This window comes from Hipposideros armiger, unplaced genomic scaffold, assembly GCF_001890085.2.
Source record: "Hipposideros armiger isolate ML-2016 unplaced genomic scaffold, ASM189008v1 scaffold_4, whole genome shotgun sequence".
Lineage (NCBI taxonomy): Eukaryota > Metazoa > Chordata > Mammalia > Chiroptera > Hipposideridae > Hipposideros > Hipposideros armiger.
The window spans coordinates 973,948-1,001,447 of NW_017731354.1; the positions used below are offsets into that span (position 1 = coordinate 973,948).

The 27,500-nt window shown below is 52.9% G+C and overlaps 1 protein-coding gene across 1 annotated transcript in view; it reads left to right on the top strand.

The window, feature by feature from the left end:
- The window catches only part of TSHZ3 (teashirt zinc finger homeobox 3), a 66,001-nt gene that overhangs the window by 2,397 nt on the left and 36,104 nt on the right, over nucleotides 1-27,500 (top strand). Inside the window, exon 2 of the mRNA XM_019644226.1 lies at nucleotides 19,123-19,312. Coding sequence (XP_019499771.1) covers nucleotides 19,123-19,312 — 190 coding nt within the window. The remainder of the gene's footprint in view (nucleotides 1-19,122; nucleotides 19,313-27,500) is intronic.

Here is a 27,500-nt window from a genome sequence, read left to right on the forward strand (position 1 = left end):
CGGCGGCGGCCCGCCTCGGAGCCGCTCGCCTGTCCGGGTGCGTGCGCCCGCCTCGCGGACCCGGCGCCCCCGGACGCCCGCTGCGCCCTGCCCCGTTCCCGCTCGCGCCCACTCCGGGCACCCGGCGACCCGAGCCCCCCTCCGCTCCCGGGCTGCGGAGGGGACGGGGAGGGACGGAGCCCTCTCCTGTGTGTTTCTGCGGGGGGCGGGCGGGGTCACCTGAGTTCCCCGGGACACCTTCCGTGTCCTCCCGCGGCCGGACGGCGGGGGACCGCCCGGGGTCTGCGGAGTGAAGCGGAGCGAGTGAGCGTGCGGTCCCCCTCCGGCCGCCTCGCCGCGCGTCCGATCGCGTCTTCATGTTTTGGGCCCAAACCGGGCCCAGCGGCGGGAGCCGGAGCGCGCAGGGTCTGGGTATTGTCAGATGACTGTCAAGCCGGTGTTCGCGGCCGCGTCCTCCGTACCCCGTTGGGTTTCCTTCCCCCACCCCTCCTTCCACCGCGTCTCCCATCTCCTCTCGCACTTAGTTCTGGGATGTGCTGAGTACTTTTTTTCCTTTTTTTTTTTTTTGTCAGGAGTGTCAACTCCTGTTAAGACTAAGCTGATTTTTTTTTTCTTTTCTGGAAAAAGCATCATTGAAAACAAAACAAAACCCACACACATAACATCATTTTGCAATAATGTCAGTCGGGGGCACATTGCCTGGAAGAAGGGGTGCTGGCCCCTCGCCACCCTTGATTTGATGACTGATTGATCGCCTGTCATGCTGCTGCCTTTGATCTATTCATTCCCAATAAACATCAATAAATCACTGGCAATGGTGAGGCCAAGCTCTGTGACGTCACTAGGGCCCTGTCAGTGCAACTTGGGGATTTGGGGCAGATTGCTGAGAGGACCACATATGGATGGGATGCGTTTTGATAAGAATGACACTCACATGTGCTGAGGCTCAGATGCCGTCTGATTGGGAGGGTTCAGAGGAGCTTTACATCTTGTCTTCCCTTTTCCTTGGGTGGAAGGAGGGAGAGCAGAGAGAAGGGTCAGGACTAGCCCGGGGCCCTGCCTTGCTGCCCCTGAGTGCGGTGGCGACGGTGGGGTGATGCTCATGGTCACCTGCACCCTGCCAGCTGCAGCCGCCGTGGGGCCCACAGGTGGACTGCACTCTGAGCCCCAGTCTCCTGACACAGGGCACAGGGAAGGGATGGTCGTCTCTCTTCCCCCAGAAATGTGCTTTCCTGTTTGTCTTAAGAAAATCTTAGAAGCGAACAGACTTGGTTTGGGGCATGCAGTGCAGACTTTGCCCCTGGTGCTCAGTGTTGGCCAAATTTAGGAAGTTTGAACGTTCCAGTGCTGGCTCCATGGGGGTGCCGCCTCCCCAGTCACCTCCTGGCTGGCGTCTTTTGCCTATACCACCTTCTACTTTGAATTCCAAGCTCAAGAAGGAGCTTATCTGCCCAAAATAACCTCTAAGAGTTTGGAGGATTCCTTCACAGAGTTGGGCAGTAGGAGTGTCTTGGGCTCCTTCCAGTCTTGGAAATTTTTTCTTTTCTTTTTGGATGCACATTTTAAGGTATCTGTGTGCCTCAATCAAATGAGCCATATGTGGTCACATCTTTACATTTGGTTTAGAACTCTCTACGGCTGCTTCATCTTCTCTCTCCCACCTTGCCCATCTGACACTCTTATTTGATAACTTTCTGCTAAAAATATGAGATAAGGAGGAAATGTACTTTTTTTTTTTAAAGCAACCTCTTTACTAATCTTTTTGCACCTTTTAAAAAGCCAGCCAGGACATCTCAGGTCAGTTAAGAAATATTCATTATATAAAAACTTGACTGCTCGACTAATAGGAGATGGAAGAATGGTTTTCCTCTATCAAAATGACCCGTCAGAACGACTTTGTTTCATATTTGATTTAATTGTCTCTCTCCTGACAGGCACATTCATCAATAGCTTAATGGTCAATCAGAAGTTGGCAGCATGAGTGCTTTCTTTCCTCCCCATACCCTGGTTTTGGATTTACTTTATCAGAATGCCTCTGCCTAATGGACACTTGGAGGAGCGGGCGGGGGATGGCTGAAGGGTCACTGATTTAAGAAGCGTGGAGGGGAAAACTGCCCTCCACATTTAGGGCGCTGGGACGGATGCACAGGCCAGCAAGTGAGCTGTGAGAGTGCTTTTGTTTGTTTGTTTGTTTGTTTGGATGGACAAGAAAGTTCCCATTCTTTTCCTCGTTCTTTAGTTCTCACAGCTGCAAGTTATAAGGCTCATGCCTGCTTTTGTGGTGTCCTGGGAGTGACGACAAATTGATTGCTTTGTACTGATAGAGAGTGGGGGAAAGAAAGATGTCTGCTGATTGGTAACTGGAAACGCAGTCGCCAACAACCTTGAGGATACTCGAGAATTCTTTTCCCCTCCAAACTGAAAGGTCCGCTCAGCCATAAAAAAAGAAAAGTTGTTTTGCCAGCTTCATTAGTGTTCACCTAATTAGCTGTAAACCTGATGGATCCCTGACAGCTTCAATGATTGGAGATGACAAGCTCGACGCAGTGTCATCCAGCAGAATTAGGTTTGCAGCTAGTTTGATGTAATCAACTTGATATTACACAGTCCTGGCTGCCTTTAGTTGTGCATTAACTCAATTTTCTGCTGCAGGTGACAAATGGGCTTTGGTACCTGGATAATCATGTCATAGGAATTAGGGCCCTTTTAATGGTCTGGGGTAGAATAACAAGCACAAAGGCCGGGGGCAGGGTGAGCTGCACACACAGCACACAGGTGCGGGCCCTGCCCCCGGAAGGCCAGCGCGGCTCCAAGCAGCCCCGCAAGTAAGGACTTCGGTGCTTCAGGGTTTCCTTTTTGTGACAGAAATTATGCATGGCTCAGTGTCTTTTCTCAAAGGGAGGGAGAGACTTTGTCACCTGCGGAACAGAAAGCCGGGCAGGGGTGGCCTTGACCCGGCGTGGGAGTCCGAAGGGCCGCACTTCAGTGCTGGACAGATGTCGCTGCCTGTGGAAGCTCAGGGGAGCGGGGGGGACACCAGTGTCCTCCAGGCAAAGTGACCGCCTTCCCTCGCTTGAGCCTGACTCTAAAAGCAAGTATTTTTTTTAAAACCAAAAAAAAAAATTTTTTTTCAGAACGACACTTAATAGCAGATGACATTTTATCCATTTATTCATTTTCTGGAGGAAAATGCAAAAGCATAAAAAGCCACTGCCTGAACTTAAAAAAAAAAGAATGCTCAGTGAACAACTTGCCACTGACCTTTGGAGTCTTACTTGTTGAAAGAGGACTCTTCCGTGGGGTCCTTAGAGGGTCACATCCCCAGGTGACCCTTCAAGCATCTGGACTTGCGTGAAAGTGCTCTGGACAGCTTAGGGCCTGCTGCTGTGACAGGTCACTGTGTGTCCCCAGGGAACAGGACGAGGTGCAGGGGTTCACGCTGCCCATCGACGGGTCGTGCGCTGGGTGGTGGCCGCCTGAGGCTCATCCCCAGGCCACACAGCTACGGAGAGCAGTCCCCTTCGCTCCCGGAAGGCCATGGAGCGTTCAGAGGGCACTTCGGCCTCAGCCTTGGGGACGTGTTTGCTCGCAGACCTGCCAAATGCTTCCCCTTTGGACAGGCATCTGACCCTGTAGCAAGTGACAACATGGCTGGCTGGTTTGGGCGCTGTGTGACTCCCTCTCTCCTACAAAATGAGGGGAACAATGCAGATTTCAAAAAGGAAAAGCGAGTTGAAGGAGAAAAACGAAAGTGCAGGAGGCAAGGATATTCTCCTGGACACCCACATAGGGGAGAGAACCTTCCAGAATCAGCTGCTGTGCCCCCATTATCTTGACAACTGTCAGTGAGGGCTTCAGTGCTCTCCAGGGCCACACTCGATTGTGAGCGGCTGATGTTGTCATTTTGTTCTCAGTTTTGCCTTGAGCGCGCTCCGAAACGGCAGCGTGACAGTCAATAACTGATGTATCAGCAGTTACCCCCTAAATTGCCTCGTAAGTCTGCATTTTCCCTCTTTTTGCCAAAGATTGTTCTGTGAAGTGATTAGAATGAGCGGTGACTGCTCAGGGACGGGAGACGCAGGTGAGTCCCCAGCACTAAAGCCCTTCCTTGCGCCCGCCCTCCACTTCTGGGGTTCTGGGAGGAGAAGGACCCCGTCCTTGAGGGCTGGTGCTGGGCCTGTCCGTGTGCGCCCCCTGTCCCCGCTTTCGTGGCCGGGCTGCCGACACTGCGGGCAGCAGGAGAGAGGACTGGAGCCCAGGTCCTGCACACCAGCCATGTTGGATCCAGTAACGTGAGCAGGTCACAGCCATTCCGCGTGCAGTCTGTGCGGCTCTCCTGCCGGCCCGTTTCATTCCTGCCTGTCACTGGACAAACTATAAAAATAGCTTTGGTCGTGTCGTTAAAAAACAACAACTAGGCTGGTGTCTCCCATCTGTGTAGTGCAGCTAGACAGCCGGCCCTTCCCTGAGCCGTTGTGTGACCCACCCGTAGCATCACCCCTCAGCCCATGGGCGGGAGCCACACAGCCCCAGCCAGGGGGGTCACTTACTCGGGCCCACTCAGCTGCTTCTGTGTGTGTTTTAGTTATGCTCCAAATTGTGGTTTCTCTGTCTGAAGTTAAAAATGAAAGGTGAGTACAATGTATCGTATTTGGTAACAATGCTATGGACTGGTACATCTAGGCAGATAATGTGCACTTGTAATTAGACTCAACAGACAGGCAGTCATTTTTAAATTCTTTGACACATGCATAAAATAGTCATATAATAAGATAAGATGACAATTTTATGTTAGGTTGATAAAGTGTCCTGATACATGCATTTAAATGTCTGTAAGCCTTTAAAAAAATCCAGACAGATTAATTCTAGTTTCCAGTATTTGCAGTTAGTCATTAAATTAATTTTTAAATCCTACTAAACAATGACTATGAATATGTTTTTTTTTTTCCCTTCTAGAATTTTTACCTGTGTGGTAAGGAATGGGTATATAGACTCGTTAGCTTTCTCCTATTTTTCAACATTTGCAAGTATTTATGTGAGACATGAAGTAAAAATTCAGGTTACTGTTTGTGACAAAAATAATGGAATGCATGCTTAGAAGGAAAAAAAAGGCAGTAATAGAACATGATGTGCTTGTGACACTGGCCTGGACAGCCGTCCTACTCTGGGTTAGGACTCCTTGCTAGACAGATGCCATCGTGCCCTTGACCAAACATTGGCCATTTTAAAAGCCCCATTTAAAAAAGAAGACATTTCGAGCACATACACTTGATTTGATCGGCACAGAGTCTTGCGTTTAATTACTTTCAATTCTGTAAACTATTTTTGTATTTCAACAACAGTAGCTCAAGAGATATATTGAGGGGGGAGAAAAGCGCTTCTCTAAAGGTCATGTTACCTGGGCTTTTCGACCATCTCTTCACCTTGTTTTCTCAGATGTGCAAAGGTGAGGCCCTTGAAGAATAATTTGAATTTGTTTGGGCTTAATGATAAATTATTAATTCGTACTGTCAGGACACGTGTTATTAATTATGACTGTGTTTTGTTCATCTACAACAGCTGTTGGGGAGACAGGGCAGGTTCAGATTGTCTTTGGGGGGGTGGGCACCAAGTCCAGGAACTTACAAGTCCTTGTCATCATCCCCCTGCCCCCTTGCTTGGGGGGTAGAGGACAGCGGGGGCGGAGTGAAGGGGAGACAGGAACTCTGCATTCTAGGCCAGGATGGGCCCTGGCCAATGCTAACCAATGTGCATTTTAAAGAAGTTAGCCTGACTCCCAGGGCCTGGGGCCCGGTTTCGGATTGGCCACCCTCTCCACTCCCGCAGTTCCTCTCGTCTTCTCCCTCCTCTGCGGAAGACCGGAAGGTCATATTTGCACGTTGGTAGAAGCAGAAGGCGAAAATACTGTGAATGCTTGTTTGCTCCCCAAACTGGAACCCCTCCTTGTGGAGAGCAAAGGCCTGTTTGGTAAGATACGTGAAATGACTCAAATCCATTTACTTTTGATTTTCCATCCCCATCATTAAATCTAGCCCTATGTATTCAGTTTCCTCTGGGTTTTTTGAGAAATGCATGTTGCATAAAATAGGCAATTTTTAATGAACAATTTAATGTAAATGGGTTTTGAATTTAAATTAATATTAATGAAGCTTTGAGTGAATTTGTTTTGCATACGTAAAGACTTGTAAGACTTTCACCCATGTGCTTTCTCCTTTATGTGGCAGCATTGGTTGTGTGGATTAACTAGCACCTTTCTAAGATTCACACTTAAAACTTAAATTGATTGTATATGTCCAGTAGTGCCCATATCTTGTTAGGCAAGGGTGGTACTTCATTTAAAGAAAATACACCTCATCTCCCGTGAAACTTCTCTGCCAGCTCCCATGGCCGGTTCCCGTGCAGGGCCGGTGGTGGTTGGCATCGCTGCTGGGAACACACACAGCAACAATAGTCCTTCCAATCAGGACGCCTTCTCTTTGGCTTACCTCTAATGCATTATGTATCCTGGGATGATGGCAATTCTGTAATTAATTCTGTTAGATGTAATTGCTATAATCGCTTTGCTGTTACACATAATAAAGGTAATATGGTAAGCACATAAAAAAATATAAACACCTTATTGTAGCCCTGCTGCTAAAACCTCTTCTCGCCAAGCCTGGCTCCTGGACAAGTGCTCGTCCCCACTTTTGGTCACAGGCTACAGTTTCTTCTCGCCGCGTTCATTGATATTCCAGAGGGCAGCCATTCGTTGGGAAGGATGGGCCTTGGCTTGGAGGGATCTCCAAGCTGGTTGCTTAGGAATCTTAATGACCTTTTCCTTAAGGATGTGGCTAATTAAGAAACGGTGACCATTGTCCTCTGTCCAGGAGACAGGTAAACACTCCAGGGGTGGGCGTGGGGCGAGGTCTGAGTGTGGTATAGGCAGGAGGGCGGGCTCAGGGAAGAGTGACGGCACAGGCTTCCGACTGTGATGTGTGACTGGGGAAGAGCCATGTGCGTGTGAGGGTGTGTGAGAGTGTGACTGTGTGTGAGTGCGTGTGTGTGAGTGCGTGTGAGAGTACATGTGTGTGAGAGTACATGTGTGAGTGCATGTGTGTGAGGGTGTGTGTGAGAGCACATGTGTGTGAGTGTGTGTGACTGTGTGTGAGTGCGTGTGTGAGTGCATGTGTGTGACTGTGTGAGGGTGTGTGAGTGCGTGTGTGAGAACACGTGTGTGAGTATGTGCGAGCATGCATGTGAGTGTGTGTAAGGGTGTGTGTGAATGCGTGTGTGAGTACATGTGTGTGTGTGAGAGTACGTGTGAGTGCATGTGAGTGTGTGACTGTGAGTGTGAGTGCGTGTGTGAGTGTGTGAGAGTATGTGTGTGGTGAGTGTGTGACTGTGAGTGTGAGTGCGTGTGTGAGTGTGTGAGAGTACATGTGTGTGAGTGCGCGTGTGTGAGAGTACATGTGTGTGAGTGTGTGAGTGTGTGTGTGTGAGTGCATGTGTGTGTGTGAGAGTGCATGTGTGTGAGTGCATGTGTGTGTGAGAGTACATGTGTGTGAGTGCGTGCATGTGAGAGTGTGTGAGAGCACGTGTGTGAGTACAGAGCACACCAGCATGTGCTTGTGGGGAACCAGAGAGCCACCTCTCTGTAACAGCGCAATAAGGGAAATTAGGACAGAAGAGGTGCATTGTCATCGTGATCCTGCTCCTTTCGTGGGGAAGTCTGGGGACCGGGGACCAGGATGCCGCCTGCCTGACGCCCCAGCCCGATGTGAGACCCCGCCCCCAGCCTCCGTGTCCCCCTCGGACCCAGGACGTCAGAGCAGTTTGCCTGAACCCCAAGCCCACAGGCCTCGGGATGTTTCCGAGCAGGCGCGCCTCCCACGAGGCGGAGGGTGTGGTGGGCGAGGCGGCAGGTGGCGGGGCCCCTCCCCGCGTGTCCCCTGGAGGCCCCACACGGGGGTCTCTGCCGTCCTGGGGTCTCGTGACCAGAGTGGGCCTCACAGTTCGCGTGGGACTCTCCACGTGTATATTTTATTTTTCAGTGTGTTTTAAGTGACAAAGTACATAAACCAGTCACAGCCAGACGAGAACTAGGAGAAAACGTGTGTTGCGTGGGGGCTTCCCGAGGCCTGCTGGAGGCAGGAACGGTGTTGGAGGCCGGCGTTGGCGCCTGCAGGCCGGACCTGGGTCTGGCCCCGGCCTTCGCGGCCCCGGGCTCCTGCCGGCCGGGGAGCGGGCAGCCCTCGGGCCGGGCCGGGCCGGGCCTGGGCGGCAGACGGCAGCCACCCGCTCCCATGTCTCCCCGCCGGTTTTGATGGCGAGGAAGATAAAAGGTCTGAGAACTCCGTGGGCCCCTGTAATCAGGGCCAGCGCTGACATCCTTCTCAAGTTTGACAGCCGCTTCCTTTTCTCTCCTCGCCGCCAAGCCCGGCCCGCCGGCCGCCCCGCCCCGCGCCGCCCCCCCTCTCTGTCTCTCTGTTTCATGTTCTTGATCAGCCTCACATGCTGGGAATTATTTTTTTTCGGGCGGGAGGGGGAGTGTTGCTTTAGGTTTGTGGGTTGGGCAGGTGTGAGAGGAAGTCTGTGTGTTTTTTTTTTTTTTGTACTGTAGGCCTGTTGCTAATTAATGTTCCTCCATAAGATTCTGTCGGAGTTGAGTAATGTTTTTGATCTTTATGCCTGATAACTGCATACTTAATGAGATTTCAAAGCTGTGGGTGCAGCTCCCTACAATTATTGACAGATGCCTTTTCTTTGCCATTGGGTTCAGCTTCATAAATCCTCCTGCCATAATGAGGTTCAGCGCTGCCACCCTGGCAGTGAGCTAATGAAAGGGGGGAGGGCGCAGCGGCTCACGGCTGTCTCACACATTTTTCCCCTTTAAAATTTACTATGCAGATGTCAAGCTGCGGGATGATTACTTCAAACATGCTAATTTTTATCTAGCTTTTGTGTCAGCCCTTTGCCATTAAAAAATAAATAAATAAAAGGACTAACCTTAGTCCACTTAATTTTTTTTTTCCCTAAGTCACATTTTTAATAACCCGCGGTGTGTGACTGCTGGGGACTCTGACACACGCGTGGCCTCGTGCAGGTACCCCGTGGCAGAACCTTTTTTTTTCCCTTTTTCTTTGGCCCTGGGAAGGGCAGGAAGGATAGAGCCGCTTCCCCCAGGTCTCCCATCAGCCTGCCCTAAGTGTGCACTTGAAAGGGCCAGGAGCGGATTCATTTCAGAGTTCTGAGCGGTCCTGGCGGGGAGAGCTGCACCGTGCCAAAGAGCCGATTTCCTTTTCAGCAGAGTCATACATCACTGACCCGCCCTTCCCTCCTGACAGAATGACATATGTCATTTATCATATGGGCCCCAGCCAGACAACGGGGACGGAGGGAAGCCCAGTCCCTGTGGTGCCGGCTCCTCCCGCACCGTCCCCTGGGCCTGCGGGGAGAGAGGGCGAGCAGCGGCCCAGCAGCGGCCAGGCAGCGTGGGGCGGGTGGCTGTCGGGGTGTGTGGCCTGGCGGGCGCGAGATTGGCAGAGGCACCAAGAGGGTCTGTTCTTCCATAGTGTCTACTGAACCACGCTGCTCCGCCTTTGCCGGGTCTCTGACTCCCCTCTTCCCACCCCTTTCCTCTCTCCCCTTCTGTCTTCCCCGTCAGTAGTCAGTGAAAACGAACCTCAGGGCTGACAGGTATCACTCAAGCCGCCTGGCTTGTGAGGGGTGGTAGAAACGGCTCTCAGGCTCCCAGCTTCACATGATTCAAACATGCGTTGTTGGAGATGGATGTTCCTTAAAAAAGATTGATGGTGGATGCTGGGCTTAGGGTACCATTTATCATGTTGAATATTATTTAGACTTGCCGTGTAAACCTGTAACTTGAGAGCTGGATGAGCCGGGCCAGGGTAGGGCCCTGTGTGTGCGCGCATCGATTGGCCTTGGTTTCTCATTGCTGCTGACCAGTCACAAGCCCTCCCATTTACAATAGGGAAGACACCCAACCCTCCCCCCCAAACAAAACAAAACAAAACAAAAAAACCCCAAAAAACAAAACGGGGAGGTTTTAAGTTTGAATAATTTCCAAGGACACAGGGAAAAAATGAAGCATCTTATGATTTATACTAAAGCTAACAGGGAACTTTCTCCCTCCCCCCACTATCCCTCTCTCCCTCTCTCCCTCTTTCTCTTCCTCGCTCCCCTCACACAAGCAGTCACGTAGGAAACATTAAAATATAAACAGAGCTGTACTTTCCAAAGCCAGGACCCTTGTCTGATTTTTTAAAACTGTGACATGCTTAAAAAAAAAAATCTGTATCTGAAAAGTGTAGCACAATGTAACTATTCAGAAAATACTGGTTGGCTTGGTTAGCAGTGTGAGAATAGACTTCCACGTTTCAGGAGTATTTCAGATAAAAAATGATCTTTTGCGGCTTTCTGCCCCTGCGCCCTGTCCCCCTCCGTGGCCCCAGCAGACCCCGCCAGGACTGATGTGCACAGCTGTTTCCAGGCCGCGCCAGCTAACCACTTCTGTGCTTCACCCTGAGCTCGGCTCTGGGATGCCCCCCACCTACTGGAAGCTCTCGGGGACGCAGGCTGGCTCACCGATGGAGCCCCCAGCTGCCCGGAGGACCAACACCAGGCTGGCCTTGCCGCCTGTTTTCCGGTGGGAAAACGGGGAACAGGGGCTGCTGGCTTCCAGCCTGCTCCCCCACCCCGCTAGGAGCCCCAGTAGTGCAGATTTAATTGTGAGGCATTCTAGTAAAGATGTGACTTCATCTGGGGCCGCTAATTGGATTTAGGACTTCTTGTATGACTTACAGTGTGGACATTAATTTTAAAAAATGACAGGATGGAAAGTTAGACCGGGGTAGTTTTTATCTAGACAGAGGACAGCCTAGAACTTGTGGGATTGCTGAACGCTCATATCTTGCTGCTTCTTGAACAAACTTTTCCCCGACCAGTAAAGACGAGAGTGTGGCTGCCCCACCCACCGTCCTGGCCACTTAGTGTGTCTGTGTGTTCTGACGGTCGGCGGCCGGACACTGTACAGGGTGACCTGGGGCTCACCTTCTGTGTGGCCACTGCTGCCCTGCCCGGCTCGGGCAGCAGCAGGTTTATATGCTGTGTTGGTGCTGGGAATCGCATCTGACTACAACACGATGCTGTCCTGTCTCACCGAGACTTTGTAGAAGAAGCAAAACTTTGGTCCTCCGTCCTTGCACCTGGGCAGCGTTGGAGGTAATTGGAGGACAAGTGCCAATTTGCAGGAACAATTGTAAACACCTTTGATACAAATGGCACCGTCCATTTTCACTGATTAGAAAAACTTTCCTATTAATAGGTGCAAAGTCCATCCAGGTATAATTGGTGAGGAGCTGGGTGCACTCATGGGAAGAAACCTTGTTTTGTTTTTTGTTCGCTTTTCTTCTTATCCCCTTCTCTCAGTTTTATGGCTGGAGACATGATTTATTGCAGCCATCCATCTTGGGGGCTCATCCATCACACCCCGGTTGCTAGGAGATCGTAGCAGCAGCTGTTTGCTCTGAATCAGACAGAAAAGTTGTCAATCATCAAAGGCAGGTGAATAGCATTAGAAACACGCTATTGTCAGACGGAATAATTAATCAAAGAGAGAAAAGATAATTAAAAAGATATGACCCTTGCAAGTACTTGCTCTGGGTTGCCTGGAAAAAAAAAAAAGAAAAAAAAAGAAAGAAAGAAAGAAAGAAAAACTGCCTGGTTTTTTCTAGACACTTAAGCAGCTGAGGGCTGATAAAATATGCACTCTGCAGCGCATAGTTTTTAATTAATTGAAAAAGGTTCAACATTCAAAGACGATGCTGGAGAAAAGTCCGATTATGAGCAGAAGTAATATTTATTGTTTGCATGAAGGGCTTGACACGGAGTTCTAGCTTCCTGTCACAAATCTGCAGCTTCCCGGGCTGCAGGAGGCCCAGGCTGGGGTCTTCAGGTGCCCACAGCGGCCCCGGATCTATGCCCCGGCTCCCTGGCCGTCCTGCGGCGCTGTTCACAAGAGGCTCAGACCTGGGGAACTGCAGTGGGACCCCGCTAACCTGAGCCCCATGCCCTCCCACACTCCTGAGTCTGGAAATACTGAATTCCTCAGATCACGAGAATTTGCTTTTTAAATGAAGGCGGGAGGCTTGAGAAGCATCCCCGGCGTCCACCTTCGGGGTCCACAGAGAGAGTGCTGTGTCACTTCACCTGTCTGGGAACCTCCTGTCGTTCCCCAGGGAGATTTGCAGTCCATCTCGGTGTGGCCCCGTAAGGCAAAGCACAGCAGTGACGCGCATCCTCACAGATCGCCTGGCACCGCTGCTTTAAAAGACCCCCAGTTACAACCTAGAAACAGTTTGGGTGCCCATTTCAGTCTCAAAAATAATCATAGATTAGGAAGTTCATCCTTGCCTTTTCTGAAGCTAAAATGTTCTGGAGAAATTGGAAAGCATATTAAAGACTAGATAGAAAGTGGCGTCTCTGCAGTTGCTTTTCAGTTAAATATGCTACAAGCCCTGAAACAGATCCACTCTTTTATTTTTGGATACTATGCTTGATTTTCACACCGTTCTCTTCCCAAAGAATAGCAGGACTTCTAAAATTAGCAGGAGGAAGAAAGGCCTGAATGTTAGAATTCGGGAGGAGGAGGAAAGCAACACCGTTTCTAGTTGGGACACGGTTCTTTGGTGCGGTGGGTTGGGTCACTGGGAACTCCATCCCTCAGCTCCCCCTCTATGGTGGCAATGGGGACTCGCTGCCCAGCATCCCAGGGGAGACGTGCGCATGGCACCTCAGGTGCCGTCCGTGCCCACCTCCCCACAGTGCGCTGGGAGCCCCCTAGGGGTGACAGAGGGAGAAAGTGATGCTCAGGTAAGAAAAAGCACCTGCCTGGCTTCCTGGAGCCTCACAGAGGTCTCACCTGTCCAGGTGGCTGGAGGAAGTATTCTTGTTCAGAACTTGACCTCTGGGAAATGGACGACTTGGACTTCAAGTTACCCCTTGGGTCCCTGGGTGTCCCTTTCTGAGCTCTCGGGCCCCACTGAGGGGGTCTCCTGATGATGTAGCAGTCACCGAGGGCCCACGTTTTCTTGGGCAGTGCCTGATACTGATGTGTAAGGGCCGTGCTGTTGGAAGGCTGGTGAGGCTGGGGGGGCCTGGCCCCGGTCCCCGTGAGATGGGGCCATTTGGAGATGGGCAGTAGGGGCAGCCCTTCTCCCCTTTCCAAGCACTCGCCACTGGGAAAGCATGCAGCCCAATGTCCGCCAGAGCAGTTGCAAGCTGGCAGGTCCTCAGGGGAGGGCAAAGGAGGAGGGTCGCTGATGGTAGGTTTGTGAAACCACATACTGAAAAGGACCCACTGTTCGCGCTGGTGAAATCGGCGTGAAATGTACTTACCCTTGTAGAGGGACGGCAGAACAGGAAAAAGGGAAGGTCTTCAGGCTTTGAGAAGTTCGTGCAGGTCAGTTTTTCTGGAGTGTGGTTGGGGTCTCCTGCTCCCTATACTCCGAAGTGACCCCTGGCATCTATCTAAGTGAGTCACCCCACAAACGAGAGGCAGAGATGGGGACGGAGGGAAGGGCGGGTCGGTTATTCTTTAGTTTGGGTTCTGCAAGGGTGCATTTTGGACAGAACTTCAGCACCTCTGTCCCTGGGTTATTGTTTCTATGACAAGGGAGGGTGAATAAAAATGGGTCTCTAATGTCTCAAGGGGATGTACCAGGAGAGAGCCACGATGTTCAAGGTCACACGTTATGGTGAGAAAACCTAGGACTCCACTGAGCCCCACGTCAACTGCATGTTGGAGCGTTTTTCTAAGTGCTGCACGTGCCCCTCTTGTAGGCCCGTGAGACAGGTTACCTGGAAGTGATTTGAGGTCTTCCTAGGTCAGCCGCCACAGACTCCAGGCAGGCCTGGCCCCCACCCTGCTGGCTATGCCATAGACACAAAGAAAGTACAAATTAACCTCGACAGATACAAAGAACAGAAAATAACCGAGATAGATAGAAAGAACACAAATTAACCGCAGGCCTCCCTGTAGGTGAAGACATTTTGAAACACTTAAAAGACCTCAGATCACCTAAGATACAATTGTTACCACTCTTCCGCCTAATGAAAACGTTTGAAAGGGGGCTTGGGTGCCTATTTGGGAGACGAAGGTGGGGTTCCGGTGGGTTTCTTGTGGTCACATAGTCCCCTCTCTTGACATTCCGTGTCCTGCCTTTGTGTTTGCTCTGGGCCTGTAGTGAAATGGCTCTCTCATGTACACCAGGCAGCGGAGCTGCGCCGCTGCGGTCTCCTGCTTTTCTGTACAAAATGGTAAGGCGCCATGGACGCTCTGCTGCGTGCCTGAGGCTCCTGCCGAGGTGGCTAGGTGCATAAGCAAGACAGCCAGCACGCAGTCAGCTGGGCAAAGGAACAGAAATGAAACGCCAGCGAGGCCTTGGTCCCGAGAGCTGTGCTGCGGCCTGTGCGGGGGAGGGCGGCATGATTTGGGAGCACATGCACGGGCTCCTTGTGAAAGGAGTGAAGTATTTAACATTTCTCCAAGGAAAACATCTCTCATTACTTGACGTGTTCTGTCGTAATGATTTTTCAGTTCAACAAACAAGTGCTTATTAGCGTTTGTGCGGGAACCTGGCCGAGGTGGATGGCAGGGCCATTTTCAACAGGAATTCACTGGCCAGGTTAAGGGGTGCCTGTCGGTCACAGGGGTCCTGGTGCCAGCTCCCTGGCGTCAGCCTCGCCAGGGCACGCGGCCTGTTCCTGAGGCCGCTGAGCCCATTCCTGTGGCCTGTGGGCTCAGATTGGGAGGACATCAGCAAAGTTGTTTTTTGTTTGTTTTCTGTTGCAAACAGAACACTGGATGGTACTCATTTGGTGGTTTAATACAGATTTGCCTGGACAGAGAGCACGCTCTGCCTGGTGGGAGTTTGGCCGAGGATTTGCTAGTTAAATAGATGGCGTGGGTTCCGGATGGGAGAGGTGGAGGGGGAGCCATTAGTTCAGGGTGCAGGGGCTGCCTCCCCCCGCCCCAGCCCAGCGGACGCCTCTCCTGGTGGGAACAGCGGGCCCTCCTGCCCGTGTCGCGCCCTCCTGTTACCGGTGGTGTCCAGGGCGCAGCCGCCATGCTTCTGGCTGCCTGGGTGGGGGTGGTGGGGAGCGTGTGCGCCATGTGCGCCATGGCCCCATGCCCGATCTCACCTGGGTGTGAACCCGCCCCGGTTTACTCTGTCCTCTCTCCTCCCGTTGGGTCGGTGTGTTAGCCACTGTGCTTGCAACCTGGCCCTCTGCAGCCTTCCCTCTGCCTGACCTTCCACTGTACCACGGCGTCCATGAATTAGGAGCGGCGAGCCTCTGTGCCGCTCCATAACCCGAGATCATGGTCCTCTTCCCTGGAGTCCCCACCAACTGAGAGTGAGTGTCGATGGCTTCACACAGACTTTGTTGTGGATCTCAGGCCCCAGTGCAGCTCATCACCTCAGCGTGGCAGCCCCCAAACAGCCCGATTTGGGGTAACCTGTCATCATCACCTCAAAACGTGGTCTCAGTTAACAGCCCACCAGGTTGGAGGTCAGAGCGCCTGCAGCTCTCGGAAGCCGCCCACCCAGCCGCCCGGTGGCCTTGCTGCCGTGTCCGTGGGGACGCAGCTGCTCACGGTGCTCGTGCAGTTAGCCCACTGGGACTGTGGCGGACCTGTGGGAGCGGCATGGTGGCCTGTGCCTCTGTAATCAATGACTGAGCAGATCATGCAATTCAAGGTGTAATAATAGGGTTTATCGATGAGTATATTGTCAGGAGGCATGGAGTGCTTCGCCTTGCCGGCGCCGGAAGGGACGAGGGGCTGAGCCAGTGTGTAACCGTGGTGTTAGGACATGGCAAAGGGTCTGGCTGTGGGAGGATGGTTTTGCCTGCCAGCGGCAGCTGTGCACGTTTTGTGAATGGCAGCATTTGTGTTTGGGGACCCAGCTCCAGTGGGAAACACGAGAGGGTGAGAGGGGACACCCTTGGTCTGACAGTGCCTGTGCCTTGTCCTGCTGCGTCGTGGGCGCCCCTGCCGAGAGGACTGCGCTGGGCAGACGCCGTCTTTGCAGTAGGGACGTGGGAATGGTGGGGACTCAGGACTCTGATCCACAAACAGCCCCCCTGCTGGGGGGGGAGCATTGTGCTCCAGTGTGGAAATAGAAAGTGGATGTTCTGTGAAAATCAACAGACTGTCATGGCTGGGCTGACAGCATCCATACTCCAGTAGGTGGCCATTGGTGGCCGCACAGGACCTAGAGCGCTCGGCTGGCATGCGGCCGCCCATGCCGTCACTGGCCTGCTACCTGGATGGGGTTGCCTCTCCTGCGTCTGCCCTTAGTCCCGGCCTTGCACTCGGGCCGGGCGGAGTGGCAGGTGAAGGCCCGTGGCATATTTTCAGCCACATCCCCTAGGAATGGAGATTCCTGGGATGTTTGGGTACTTGTATGAATGCAGATTAATTTAAAAAGACAATTCATGACAGATGTGGAGTATCAGTGACAAAGACAAAAAATGATAAATCGGCTATCGCAACCTATGAAGGGAAACTAATGCCCCCTTTTAATTCATTGGCACACCAAAAATAGATAGTAAATTGCTTGCTCTGGAAATTCTTTTATGGACGTGTCTCCTGAAACCCCAGGACCAGTGAGCTTGTGAAGGCTGGCCGTCGCTCTGCGTACATCCCTGGCGGGAGCCCGTGTCACCGGTGCTCTCTGGCTGGCACAGCTGGGCTGCGTCGGCTTTCTCTCTTGGAGCCCTGGAGGGTCTGGACTCTGCGACTGGGGTCAGCTCCGGGCAGGGGGAGACGTTGGGGGGCCATCTCTGCTGAGTGAGCCCCACAGGCGCTGCTTCTCCCCCGTCCTCCCGCCGCTGTGTGGGTGGGGGTGTGCCCGTCCGTGCCTGCGGGCCAGCGTGCCATGGGCAGCCAAGTGGGCACGCTGGCCCCGGGGCACGGGCCATCTCTTCCAGACAGAACTGTGTCTCTGCCGACAGGAACTCTGGGAAAACATGGTCCCAAGCCCCTGCCTGGGCTGCCTCATGCCTGACAGGAGTCTGAGACTTTTTTGGCCTAAATTTAAGTGGGACTTGCCTACTTGTTAAAAAGCTCATTGATGTTTTGAGTCCATAGGGACGTGGACCACACAGCATGTCAGCAACCTCCATTTGTGGTTTCCTCCCCACCCCCACTGCCAGTTAGGGCGGGAGGTGGGGGAGAGCAGAGAACAGAGCTGGAGGTAGTGCTGGTGGGAAGGGCTTGGCCCGCCTGTCACAGGGAGGGGCCAGGCCAGGCTGCTGGGACCCGCGGGCATCGCAGCCACCAACCAGCCTCTGCCTGCAGCCCCGGCCCAGGCGTGCGGTCCAGTCCACTCAGCTGCCCTCAGAGGCTTCCGGGAGACCTGAGGGCGAGGTGGGGCACGGGCCTAAAGGTCCCCTCAGAGCAGCTGTGGAGAGATTTTTGTGAGAGTTTCATATTTTGCCCCTAAATTTAAGATTGGCTGTTAACAGAGAGAAACCAACTTTTCAGTAATCACAAAGCAGCTTTTATGAATTAAAAAAAAGAAAAAGAAAAAAGATCTTGACCCTCTTTGAAAGGAAATAAAGGAGGAACCCAGTGTAAGGAAAACAAAAAAAAGCTGATTTTACAGTTTTGTGATTACTCACGCCTAGACTGGAGCTGGAGGAAGCCGGTTCTGATGGAATTTCGTTTTTTCCTCTTGTTGCGTCTCTGCTCTCCTTTTTCTATTAGAACGAGGAGTGGTTTGTACTTGGTGTGAAAAACAGCAGCAGCACAGCTTTGGCATGTGGCCCTTCTCCTGAGCTGACCGGAGATGGGGACGCTAAGGCTGCACGTGCTGGCCCTTGTGACTAGTTCCCCGCTGGAAGGGGCTGTGGAGCCGGGAGAGAAAGGCGGGGAGGCCCTGAAGTGGGGCGGGGTGGGGTCTGCCACCGTGTCCCCACCCCGAGTGCTCACACCCCAGGCACTGTCCCCGCCATCTCCCTACACTTTGACGCTAGCCTTTAACGGAGGTAAGCGAAGCCCCCAAGGACCGCGGGGCATTCACCTCCGGAGGTGAAAATCTGAAGCCATCTAGTGGTTACTTATAACTAGTAGCCACTTTATTAACACTGTTTTTAAAGATCATTTTATTGCTATTAGTATGCAAGTCGTCAATAGCAGTTCACTGACTCCACTGGTGTGAAGCGAGGGCTGAGTCCGGGACCGGAAGGCGCCTTAACTCCGGCTCAGTGACGTCAGTGCTTGTGCAAGGCAGCGTGTGTGCCCCTGTGAGGGAGGCCTTGTGCCACCGGTGGCCTGCCGTGCCCTGGGAGACTGTGAGTGTGGCAACACGACACAAACCTGAGCTTCATCCTGCCTGCACGGAGCACCCAGCCTGGCACCTGCGTCTCAGCAGCAGGAAACGCCACCGTCTCTTACTTCTTGCTCTGCGCTTAGGCGACCAAGCCGAGAAGCACTTGCGGCATTAGGGTGACGAGCAGTTCCTGCTGCATCTTCCCGTCGGGTGGGTGCCTCGCATCCAGCCCACCTTCTGCGTCTGCTGCTGACAAGCCACCCACTCAGTGTAGGATCTGGGCCCCCGGGGCCGGGTGTCTGGTGTGGGTCAGTGACGAGGCAGGAGCACTGACGTGTGGCTCCTTGAGTTTACACGTGGACATTGGGGCGCTGATGTGGCCACATGGGAAGCTGGCCGACAGGTGACACAGGTGAGGTTGGCAGCAGCGATGGGGAACCTCTCCCGCTTGGAGAGAAGTGAAGGGAGTCTTGGAAAGCACGTGTGTGTCCCACTGCCCGTCTGAACGCTGCCTCCTCAAAGCTGCCCCCGTTCCTGTGCAGCCAGGTAATTCTTAATTCTTACTTACGACATCTGCATATGCACGGGGGGGGGGGTCACTGTCACTGGCTTAAAATGGGACCTCCTGTTTGGAGGATCACACACCAGCAGGCCTGAGCTTCCTCAGAGAAGAAAAGAAACAACAGTGCCTCCCCTTTTATTTGTCATTGGATGTAAAAGGAGAAAGGCACTTTCTGCTGGAGAGAGAGGGACCCACTCCTTCGGCTTGAATTGGCCTTCTGTGCAGAACACGCTGTCAGGGCTCCGTCTCGGCTGAGGGCCGGCTGCCGCTGGACTGGGCAGCGCGTCCGCAGGGCGAGGGCAGCCTGGGCCAGCGGGCCTCTGTGTTGTCGCCCGGGCACCTTCGGGGCCCGCCCAGGGCCAGCTGCGGCGCTGGGGCACGGCGCACGGTCATCGGAGAGCAGCTCGGCCGCCAGGTGGCCGTCCCCGGGCGTGGGCTTGGCATTTCCCTTGGGGTCAGCGTGTGTCGGCGCTGCTGCATCTAGCCGGGGCCGGGGAAAGTTAGGCTTCTGCTGACAGTGTTTTTCTTAGTTATTCTTGAGGTTTTGCCCATTATATCATTAGCTTCTTCACAGGACAGAGATAAGTAGCTGGTGCCCACAGAGACAAAGTGGGGACTGGGTGCTTTCAGTTTTTGATGTCTCAGTAACGGAAGGTTCTAAAATGGGCTTCTCGAATGCCGTGGGGACCTGCTGGCAGGTGGACCGGCTGGAAGCTGCGGCTGGAGACGCTGTCCACTAGACCCTAGGAGAGCGCTGAGCAGGTAGGGAGCAGGGTAGTTCGTCTCCCCAGCGCTTCGTCTCACTCGTGTGTGGGTTTGGATGTGCAGGTAACACGCAGGGTGTTTTTAGCTCTATAACTGGGTGTGACTTGCCAGCATGCTGTCACCTTTAAGTTAAATTCCTGGTTTGATCACATACATGCTGTGTGTTTATGTGCATGTCTGCACAGGTCTCTGTGTGCATGGATATGAGCAGTACATACGTGTGCAATGGCCGAGACCAATGTTTTCGCAATCCTATTCTCACCAAAGGCATTTTTTAAACTAGCCTCATGCGTGTTTTCAAACAGAATAAGCAGAATGCTTAACAGATTACATTTCTTTCCCCTCTCATTAGCTTCCAAACCTTTTTCATGTGTAGGAATGGTTGGGCACCAGGTGTTTATCCTGACATATTGATACAGAGCATCCCATTTTCAGTCTTCTCAGTGTTTCATGTTGCTGTCTCTAGAAGGTGCAGTGTGGCCCCCTGGCTCACAGCATATATGGACAGTCACAGCGTCGGGCAGACGAGCACCAACAGCCCACGGGCTGGACTAGAACCTCCGGCTTCAGGTCTCAGGAAAGACGGGAATTGTAGGAATATGGCCAGTGTTTCTGTGAATCCAGTTGTCCCTTGAATACCATGGATGATGAAGGGGGCCGATTCCCACAGTAGGAAATCCCTGTAACTTCTGACTCCCCCAAAACTTAACTAGTAGCAGTTGACCAAAAGCCTTATGATAACATAAGCAGTTGCTTAACACATGCTTTGGGCATTGCATGTGCTATATACTGTGTTCTTATGATAAAGTCAGCTGAGAAGAGTGTTATTAAGACAATCACAAGGGAGAGAAAACGCAGTTACTGTAGTTCCTGAAAAAACACCGCATGGACGTGGATCTGCACAGCTCCAACCCGTGTGGCTTGGGTTTCCTTTCAGTGTTTGGCCTACAGCACTGTTCACCTTGATCATGATGGTTACATTGTTTTTCTTACGGCTTCTTACTCCTTTGCCATTTCTCTTAAGGAACAGGCCACCATGCCTTCCGGCAGCCTGAGTGTGGAGAGAAGTGTGCGTTCTGGATGGGTCAGGCCTTCCAGGTCGCCTTCTGCAGCCTTCAGCCCAGACACGGCTGTGCTTCCCTCCTGGGGTCTCACAGTCCCTGGGCCGTGCTCGCCGGTCTGTGTGCGTAGGGTTTGCTTCGGAGCTTGGGGCGGCGCGAGCCTGTGGGAGGGGACTTGTGTGAAGTTGCACAGACGTTTACAGTAGGTGACACATACCAGGCCTTGAGCGCCGCTGACCTGGCACAGGGCCGCCTGCCCGCGTGCTGCATGGCCTGCGCTTCCTCGTGAGCACACATGCTCCCTGACGGCTGCGTCCCACCTGGGAAGTTCAGTGAGATCCTGGCCCACACCCGAGATTGCATTTCCATGAAAGCGACGTAGCCAGCTGTATCGGGAGGGAAGCGGCACCCTCGCTCTGAAGGCCCAACGCGTCCTGGCGCACACACGTGCACACACACGCGCACACGTGCACATGCACACACATGCACACATGTCCACACACATGCGTGCACACACGTGCACACACGCACACACGTGCACCAGGCTCCTGTGTACAAGCTTCTCCACAGACACCAGACATACAGAGCCCTGAAAAGCAAGGTAGTAGCTTCCATTTGTGAAACTACATGCTTCTTTGTTTTTTCATTAAAAAACAATGCGCATGATACAAAATGCAAGCGAACCAAAGAGCAGACCATGGAGAGCCCCCTCCATTGGGCAGGGTGTGAGGCATATGTGTGCGCCTGCCCACCGCCATGGACTCACTGTGCCCTCTGTCCCTGGGCGCAGCTACAAGTGCAGCTTGCGGCCTTTCGTTTCCTTTGACACCCATCCAACAACTGAGGTACATGGATGGATGGACGCAATGGATGGACGCACGAGGCAGGCAGCCGCGTAGCAGGCTCACGTGAGGCTCTCAGGGCTAGGCGTACAGGCCGCGCCCAGTTCTCATGATAAGGTGGTGGCGAGGCATGTCTGTTTCGTTTCCTATATTCTGAGGCACTATGGTACATGGTGTGGAGCTGCCCAGGCCTTTTCAGGGTTACGTAGCACTCCAGTGACCACGTGTCCCCTGGATGGACACTCGGGTTGCTTCCAGCTTTGCCCCAAGCTGTGCCACGGTGACCGTCCTCCTGCCCACTGTCCCCTCCACTTACAGTCTGTGGGACAGCCCCGAAAGCGGAGCCGTCAGCTGGGAGGGCGGGCTCAGTGAGCAAAGTGATAAATGCCTGCTAGCTCTCCCTACTACGGCCGGCCTTTGCCTGCCTGCAGCGGCCTGGGCGTGCACTCCTGACACTGACAGGTGGCCAGTGACAGGGAGGGTGGCCTCATGGACTGCAGACGCCTACGCCGAGCAGGGCTCTCGTCTCTGGCACCTGAAGGAGGATGTGACGTGCAGGATGGGAAGCCCCACGAGGACCCCAGACCTGTATTTAAGTCTGTGGATGACTGAAACCGGAGTTAGGTTCCCAGGATCAGAGACCTTGACATTCACCGACAGCCTCATTTGGCGGACGCAAAAACGGAGGCCTAGATTTGGCACAAGACCAGACGAGTTCACACGGTCATTTCCTGGTGGAGCCAGGCTGCTGGAGGCACTGGCTGTCTGGACCCAGCCCTGCGTCCGTCCGGGCTGCGGAAGGCGGGTCAGCCCCCAGTGCCTGCAGAGCTCGTGGAGCCCCGGGGCCGGGCAGGAGCGCGGGCACTGCAGGACGCCTGGTTCGGCTGCTGCGGAGAATGGCAGCGGTGGCTGGCGGCAGCCCTTTAGATAATGACTGTGGAGCACTGAAAATGTCCTTTTGGGTTTTGGCTGAATAATATTTAAGGATTTTGAAGCAGTGACTTAATTGTGTTTTTATGTAATTGATGGTGTTGGAATAAAATGTGTTGAGACACCACATCAGCATTTTTCTAACTGTTCCTTGGAGAAAAATATGCTCATATGAAAATGGTTTCTTCACTTTTCACTCATGGAATTGAAAAAAAAATTCATTGTGCTTCCTTGGAACTGCTGTGCCCAGGGACGCGCTGGCTTTTAAGTGCATCCCCTCTGGATGTGGCCCGAATGGCGCCTGGCCGCCTCGCCTTTCTAAGGTGGCTTGTCCGTGTTCGGGAGACAGTTCCAGAGCGGAAGGGGCCGCCTGTGTCCTGGAGTTGGTGCGGATGCTGTCGGGGCAGATTGTGTGGAGCCCACGTGCCCATGAGCCAGGATGTGAGGGAGCGGACAAGGCCCTGGGCTCCGGCCTGGAGCCCCCGCCGAGTCGGCCACGGGCCTCTGCTGCTGTGCTGGGTTTGGTAGGTGCTGGAAGGACAGAGTGCCAGTTGCTACACAGGAACAGCTTCCGTTCCCAGAGTTGTGTCTGGACTGGAGGCCGTTGTAATTTTACGTTGGCATCAGAGAAATGAGGGCTTTTAAATAAATTGTATTAGCTTTCCTAGTCTTGGCACCGTTGTTTGTCTGGGGGGGTGGGTGGGTGCAATTTAAGTGTTCAGTAAGATTTAGTTTTGGTCCAAAATTTTGCTACTTTTGAGACTTCCTTCTGAAGAGTCAAATTGTAAACCTTAAAAATAAAAATTTAGACAGTTGCTTTCTCATTGTGGAAAACTCACAGGCCTACTAAATTAAAAAATAATGGTGATGCTTTGAAAGCGCCTTTGGCTGCTGGCCTGGGCCGAGCACCCTATGAGGCCTGCTGGGCGGAGCTCCTGGGGGCTGAGCCAGAGAGCCCGCCTCCCTGCGTGCGTCCCCCGCACTTTCCTCCTCCTGCTCCGGTTGTGACGTCCCTCCGGGCTTCTGCTCCCCAGGCCTCACGGGTCCCCCACAGTGAGGGCCTCCTGCGGCCACTCCTGCAGCTCCTGGGGTCACCACGGAAGGCTGAGCTCCTGCAGCACCCGTGTGTGCGACTGTGTACATGTATGTGTGTGTCCATGTATGTGTGTACATGTGTGTGTGCATGTGGGTGTATGTCTGTATGTATATGTGTGCATATATACGGGGGGGGGGTAGAAACCAGGCTCCTCCCATGGCCTTGATGGACGTTTCTTAGTGCTCGTTGTGGGTGAGCTGATGTGCGGTCGCCTGGGCACCCAGGAGCCAGCTGTGTATCGTGAGAGCCGAGGTGAATCTGATCTCCCACTTTGTACACTTCTTGACATTCAATCCTTGAAGAGGTGAAGAACAAAACCACAGCAAAAGCCTAGAGAAAACGGTACAAAAGAAAAATGAGCATTGACAGAATTATGCTTTCTCTTTTTACTTAAATGCCAAGCTCATGTGTCCTGATGTCTGAAATAAATTCAATTTTTTTATAATTAAACTTATTTACAGGAACTCATCATTGAATCATAGTAGCTTTTTCTAATTTGTAAAACACTCCAATCACTGACTAGCAAAGGTTGCCAGATGCACGCGACAGGCTCTCAGCCCTGCCCTCCTTCATGGGGTAAGTGACAGCCAGATCCATGTGGCCCTGAGCTGAGGGGGGCGACACAGTCCCTGTCGACAGAGGACAGCTGGCCTGTGGCATCCGGGACTATGACGGTCACACCTTTGGGGTCATCTCAGCATTGTCAGCAGAAGGCTTGTTTGCAACAATGTTCATACACAAGTGGTCTCCACTCAGTGCTGCGTGACAAAAGCAGACCCCGCAGGCACACAGGCACGTGTTGTGGCAGGAAAAAGGGATTTTCCACCTCAAAACCCAAGCTGTCTTTCTTCTCCATTCTGTCTTCTGTATGCCTGTCCTTATTTTCCAAATTTTCAACAATCACAATATCACTAATCCTTGGACCTGATGTTGATACTATTTTGTATCAGAGACCTTTGTGACCAGGCAGAAGGTAATTAGTTTCATTCTTTCACTCATTCATACATTTAATCACTTATTCATTCAAAATGAAGTCCTGCTCACTTCTTTTTTCTTCGCCTTATCTCTTTCTCTCTCTCTCTCTCTCACATGCACACATCCATACAAATACATGCACACACACATGCACACACATGTGCACACACATGCACACACACATGCACACATGCACATGCACACACCCTAGAGGCAGCCAGCACTTTCCACGCGGGGCTGGCTGTTGCAGGCAGCAGGGAGATGGAGGACGTGTGTCTGCACTGGCCCCTGGCTTTCTGCCTGTGCTCAGGGCCCTGGTTTTACTGGACTGGAGTCTGTTTCATGCGATGTCCCGAGACTAGTGCGTTTCCGTGCAGCCCTCAGCAGAGCCTGAGGCTCCAGGCAGCCAGGAGTGCACCGCTACCTGGGCAGTTTGAACATAAAGAACCCAGAAAGGTGTCTTTGGGCTGTCTTGGTGCCGACCCTTTGGTGATGCCAGGAGCATGTCTGAGGGGGCCTGTGGGGCAGTGAGGAGTCCAGCCCTGCTTGTCCACAGGTCAGCCCTAGCAGGCCCTTCACCTTTCAGCACCATTGTCACCTGGGTCACCTGGGAATGATGAATGGGCCCAAGGCTTCCTTAGATTATGGGGAGCGGGGAGGGATTGGGAGGGCTCTAAAGGAAAATGATAAAATACTGCATTTTGCTTGTAGTTTTTGCTGTCACCCTTCAACACCAACACCATTTTACGTCCTGTATGTATTGAAATGTGTAAGATGATAGGGTGACACTTGCTAAGCTATGACTTTGAAACCTTGAGGCGGACACTCACCTCTTTGGAGGCAGCATCGGGCTGCTAAGTATCTCGACACAGCCCTTGGGGCGCGAGCGCAGCCGTGTCCTCCTCCACACGGCCCGGAGCTCGGCACCGCGACCCAGTGACACCCTGCAACCAGGATCCAAACAGTCCCCAAAGCTCCAGGGGCCCCAGGCCTGCAGCTGACGCATTCCTTCTTGGTCCAGCGTGCTGAGTCAAGGACCTGTCACCCTTCTGGTACCATGCCTGCTGCCCCATGTGCCCGATGCCAGGCAGTCAGCATCGTCTCTGGCACGCCACCTGCCATGTCTTTAGTCCACCAGCCTGCAAAGGCTTAGGTCAGCAGGGCGGTCAGTTACTCAGGTCATCCTGAGCAGGTCCCCTCCTGTTTCTTTGAGGGTAAATACTATTCACGCGATGGAGTATCAGAGCGGCGCCAAGGAAGGCACCGCAGCACGTGCCCCGCAGGCTGCGTCTCCGAGACCTGCGTGAGCGGGTGCAGCCCCCAGGCTGGAGCTCAGCAGTAGACGCTAACCTGCATGGCCTGGGGTCCCTGCGTCTGTGCCCGGGAGACCTGCCTGTTGGGAGGGGCCCCGAGGTGTGTTGTGATTCTCAGGCTGGGTCCTGCGTCACAGGTATGCGTTTTCTTAAGAACGGACAAATGTGTCACGTGAATGTTTGTCCGTAGCAAACCTTCCAAGAGACCATGTTTGCGGGTGTGTCTTTGCTGGTCCTTTCCAGCTCTAAGCTATGGTTTTGAGCCACACTGTCACAATTATGTTTTAGTTTAGGGAGATTTAGTGACAAACTCCCTATTGCTGCTGTCAGCCGTTGATTTTGGAAAGAATTGTGAGCCAAAGGGTCCATCACTGCTCTCGGGGGGCTGCCTCTAAGAGCCCACATTCGTCATTCTCCCTCCCCCCCCTGGACTCAGTCCTTCTCAGCCCCTTGTGTCAGGGATGTTGTGTTTTAGGGGTGAGGAAAAGCGTTTTGCAGTTATTGCTGTTGTGGTGGCTGCCCCCCAACCCCAAGCTCTCTGAGTAGGGACTCTGCCTGGTGGTGATTTGAGGGGCCGTGAGCGTCAGGCAGGTGGCCCAGGGTTTCCTGGGGGACCTGGCTGCCACCCTTGCGGGGACATCTGGCTTCTCTAGAGATGGCTCAGGTGACAGCTCAGGTTAAGAGGCGTCTTGACTGTGTCGACCTGCAGGTTCGTGCTGGGCGGGCTTCAGCCATTTCACTCCTTATGTGGTTAATCGCTGGCGTCTCGGTGAACGCTTTTCCTGTGTGCGTGTGTGTGTGTGTGTGTGTGTGTGTGTGTGTGTTTTAATTCCCAGTTATACAATGAAGTCTTTAAAATATTTATCGGAAACAATGATTTACGCCCAGAACTGTTCAGGAGCAGGCGCCCAGTGCTCCGTGTTTAGGATGGAGGCCTTTGTGTTCGCAGCACTCCTGTGTGAGCAGCAGCTGCTCTCCGCCTGCTCCTGCCGCACTGCCGGGCGGTGAGGTGACGAGCCACCTTCGCTGAGTCTCCCTGCTCCCTTTCTTTAGGGGAATGAACTGTGCAGCATTCAAGGGGTGGTTTTGATGCCTCCAGCTCGCCCAGGAAAAGCACCTCCACAGGCCCCTACTGTCAGGTGCACGTGACCACCCAGGAGCCGGGCTGAAGTAAATTAGAGGCGTTTAGTGTAGGCGCCAGGCTGGTGAGCACGGCCACGGCGGGGGGTGGGGGTGCGGGGGGCTGCAGGCTGCGTCCCTCCTCCTGGGACTGGGTGCTGGCTGCGGCATTGGTGACCGCTCGTTTCCTTGTGATCACGGAGATTTTATCATTCAGACACAGCACGTGAAGATGCTTTTATTGAATGAACTTCCTGCTAAGTTTCTGAGCAGGCCGGGTTTATGACATAATTGCTGTGCGTGTTGATACCATCTTGTATCATAATTGTTTCTAATTGTTTTTAATAAAGGGATAAAAATAATAGGAGACATTTTAGAAAGTGGGTTTTTTTGTTCTATTATTCGCGATACTAAAAATTACCCAAAATAAGACATTTTACAAAAAAAGGATTTTGTTCCAAAAGTGACTAATTTAAATCAGTTTGTACAATGAACTTGCTAA